This window comes from Gossypium arboreum, chromosome 8 (genome assembly GCF_025698485.1).
Source record: "Gossypium arboreum isolate Shixiya-1 chromosome 8, ASM2569848v2, whole genome shotgun sequence".
Taxonomy (NCBI): Eukaryota; Viridiplantae; Streptophyta; class Magnoliopsida; order Malvales; family Malvaceae; genus Gossypium; species Gossypium arboreum.
The window spans coordinates 99,203,415-99,207,819 of NC_069077.1; the positions used below are offsets into that span (position 1 = coordinate 99,203,415).

The 4,405-nt window shown below is 40.8% G+C and overlaps 1 protein-coding gene across 1 annotated transcript; it reads right to left on the minus strand.

The window, feature by feature from the left end:
• Positions 1 to 389: 389 nt before the first annotated feature.
• Positions 390 to 1,112, minus strand: LOC108468800 (uncharacterized). The gene has a single exon (XM_017769656.1). It carries the CDS (start codon positions 1,110 to 1,112, stop codon positions 390 to 392), a length of 723 nt encoding a protein of 240 aa, XP_017625145.1.
• Positions 1,113 to 4,405: the final 3,293 nt, after the last annotated feature.

Here is a 4,405-nt window from a genome sequence, read left to right on the forward strand (position 1 = left end):
TGCTCCATCGAATAAGCCAGAAACACTGTCCCTTGAACCTCTGATGGGACGTCTCTAAACAGTTTACTTACTTAAACTGACTACCCCAACGAACTTACCACAGTTACCTAGCACTCTCAACCGGAATCCCTAAGGTTTTAGACACAGTACTAGCTACGTATGAGTGCGTAAAGCCTAGAGCCTATGTCTATCAATGCCAAATAAGGTACATTAAATATTAAAAATGTACCCGTAATGACATCCGGAGCATCTCGATCCTCACGGCGACGAGCAGCATAAACCAAAGCAGGCTGCCTCGCCTAAGTCGGTCCAGCACCTCTGCCTGGTGCCCTCTGTCCTCGACCCATGCCATTACCACCCTTAGCCTGACCTCAACCCCTAGATGGTTGCTAAACTACTCTCGGTGGCTGTACAGTACCAGAACTTAGAGCTTGCACCTGATCAATTCTCAACGGACAATCCCAAACATGGTGTTCAGTCGACCTACATCTTAAACACGCCCTAGTAGTCCTCCAACACTCTCCCGGATGGCATCTACCACATTGCCCACACAACGCCACCCTAGTAGGTGCAACCGGAGGCCCAACTCTTACAGGCCCATCAGATCTGGCCTTTTTCTTAGGCCTCATCCCAGAACTCGAGGGCTCTAAATCTCTTTTGTTTTTACCCCTCTTGTGGCGCTCCGTGCGCTTAACATCCTTAGTAATCTTGGCCTTCTTAACCAAAACAGCAAACTCACGGTCCCTCTGCGAAGCTATTAGCACCATTAGGTTATTTCTAAGGCCGTCCTCAAATAGGATACATCTCTCATATTCATATGCCACCATGCCTAGCACGTAATGGCTCAATCTCAGAAATTCAGCCTCATATTTGGCCACAGATCTGTCTCTCTGTGCCAGATTCAGAAACTCCCGTCTCCTGGCATCAATATAATTGGCCCCCACGTACTTGCCCGGGAAAGCAGTCTTAAAGAGATCCCATGTCAATCGGTCAGGCTGGGTGCCCTCCTTAACGATCAACCACCACTGATATGCTTCGTCGCGAAGCAAAGAAACAGCCCCCTTAAGCTTCTGGTCAGCAGTAAAATACAGGTCGGCCATAATTCTCTCCATAGTCTCCATCCAATACTCGACAACGTTAGGGGCGACTCCAGTGACCCTCTAAATAACTCAGCCCATTAGACCGGAGTCATTCCGTAACCGACCCACGACCCCCAGATCCAATGTTGGGCCCAACGACCTTCCCTAAAATTCGTAGCATGGCTTGGAGCAGTGCATCGTAGCCCCAGACCCAATCTCTGTCGCAGGTGATACCGGCGTCTCACTAGTATCCAGATTCGGGATAGTATCAGATGCTAAAGACTCAGCTCAAGCCCCACTACTGCCCCTACCACGACCTCTAGTACCCCGCCCACGAGTACCATGTGCACTCATCGTAAATTTTAGAATTTATCTGTATTAACAGTTTTATACATTAGTTAACAGTTCTGATATTTTATTAACAAATATTTTATGCAGTACAATATCAGAATATTCAGAGTCGGTTATCGCGAGTAGTAGTCTCACTACAGTTTTCAGTTTACCCTACCTAGAGTGTTTCTAGTGTAATATACTACCTAAAATAGTTTCAGTATATTCTAATCATACTTTCAGACAATTCTAAATAGAGTTTTAAGATCTTACAAGATCAGCGCCGGAGACTCAGTGTACCATACACTTATTTCAAAAATATTTCAAATTATTTACAAAACATTTCTTTAAAACCAATATTTAAAACCCAAATCCACAGTTGAGTTTTGCAACCTGGCTTTGATATCACTAAATGTAACACCCCAAACCCGGCCTGAATGTTATGGCCGAATCTAGCGTTGTCACATGAGAGCGTTTTTGAAAATGCATCAATACATTAAAATCATTTCAGTTATTATCTTTTACTTAGTCTAAAAAATGTGTTCTCACTGATTTGATATAAAACACATCTCTTTATCGTAGAAGCTTTAGAAAATCTTCTATTTTAGGAAAACTATTTGCTTTAGAGAAAACCAAATTTAAATCATGCTTATCAGTAATAAAAACAACAATAGTTCAAAAGCTAAAATTAAAAGGCAAAAAGTCTAAAGTTCAGAAATTACAATAAAACCCTAAATAAACAAGTAATCCATAATCGAAAAAGCAATGAAAATAGTATAAAGTTATTACGTGTGGCCACCGTCGAGTCCTCCGATACACTGATCCACTAATGCTGAGGAGTACCTGAACAGATTAAATAGAAAAGAGTGAATTTCGCAACTCAATGTGAATCCCCACAGATATCAAACATACAGAATAATCATTAAAGGTCAGAAATAGACAGCCTGGGCTAGAGCCCTTTATAGAATTAGTTCGGGCCTTAGCCCATTCAAATGCAAAATCATATATAAATTAGGGCTTTAGCCTAATCAGATACGGATGCAGAATGGAATATCATAATCTTACCCACCAGCCTCTACACACCATCTCCGTCCAGCCCTACACACCATGTGGGGATATAATCAACCCACCCTACCCTACATACCATACTGTACCGAAATGCGACACATAAACAGAATAATGCAGCTGAGCTGCCAAATAATAGGCTTAAAGCTTTTCAGATACTTCCTTCAAAATATCATCAACCCAATCCCCGATGCAATGCAACATACCAATATGACATGCTATAATGCAACTTAACAGATCACACAATCGGTCAGATACACATGTTAAGAGTAACATGCTTAATAAATACATTTCATAGCCAAATAACAGAATTAGGGATCTAAGTAATGCTTACCGAACCTACGGTAGGTCGCAGTCAACTTGGGTGGCCCATGCAACCTTATGGATTATTTTAGAAAATTGGGCTCACACGCGCATATGGCCTACCCGTGTGATTCCACACGCTCGTGTGGCCCACACGATCCAAATTGGCCTTGGCCGTGTGGATCACACGGCCTGACCCAGAATCCCACATGCCCTTGTAGCCTACATAGCCCAATAGGTCAAGCCTATATGTCGTACATGGCCTCTCTGGCTATCACACGGCCGTATCATGCGCCTGTTTCTTGTGTGCACGGCCTGGCTTGTCAATCACACGCCTGTGTACCGCCATACGGCCTACCACACGGGTGACCACACGCCCTTGTGGCATCGACAGATTCATTTTTTGGCTTTTGCTGTTTCACATTTTTTGTGGTTTTGGGTACACACCTGGTTCAGATTCAGTGTTTACAGAATCCTGAGAGCACCATCATCTATAATCAGAATATTCAACCCCTTTAGAAACCCAAAAACCAATCTTAACACTAATCCTGATACAAAAAGTCTACTTACCACTACCAGAATGTTAACCACTTCAAATCAACTCGACAAACCGCTGATACCAGCCTCATGAGTGACTCCTAAACAACAACCAAAACCCCATTAAACATTTAATTAGAGTAACATACGAGTTAGTGAACCGAAAACTTACCACACGTGCCCTAATAGTGAAAAATAGGATGATTGTAAGCAAGAAAGAATGTAAAGTTGAACAACGAGGGAAACAAAGGAATTTCGGCAGCACAAGGAGTAAAAGGGAGGGAAATCGATAGTAAAAAGAGAGGAAAGAGAGAAGGGTAGCCAAATTTTCTAAAAAGAAAGTAATATTCAACCAAACTGTTAACCCCCTATGTAATATCCTGATTTTGGGCCTAGTCGGAATAGTGGTTTCGTGACCACAAAATCCGAGATAGAAATAATTATTTTATGATTATTTTAAGGTCTATGATATGATTGCATGATTGTGTGAAAATTTCGTGAAGAAATTTTATGCATAAAGTGCTTAATTTGAAATTTGGGACTAAATTGAATAAATTGCAAAACTTGTGTTCTAGAAGTATTTTGCATAAAATTGAATTAGATTATTAATTAGAGGTCCTTAAAGAGTAATTTTACCAATTTCTAAGTCTATGGACAAAATTGGACATGGATGGAATTTTTGGAAAGTTTAGTAGTAAGGGCATTTTGGTCATTTAGGGTAAAATGAATTAAAATACAAAATTAAAAGCCAATTTTGCTCATCTTCAACCCCATGGCCGAATATAGCAAGGAGAAACCATGGCTAGGGTTTTCAAGCTTCCAAGCTCGATTGTAAGTCCGTTCTAGCCTCGTTTTTAATGATTTTACGTTTTGGAGTCCGGTAGCTCGATTTAGCTTATGCTAGCAATAATTTAACCTAGGGTTTATATTTGGAAAAATACCCATAGGTGAAATTTGTGTATTTTAGTGTTTTATGATAGAATATGAGGTTTTAAATTATGTTAGACAACTTATGCTACTCGGTTTTAAGTGAAAACGAGCAAAAGGGCTTAATCGGTAAAAATACCTAATAGTCATAAGTACATGTTAGA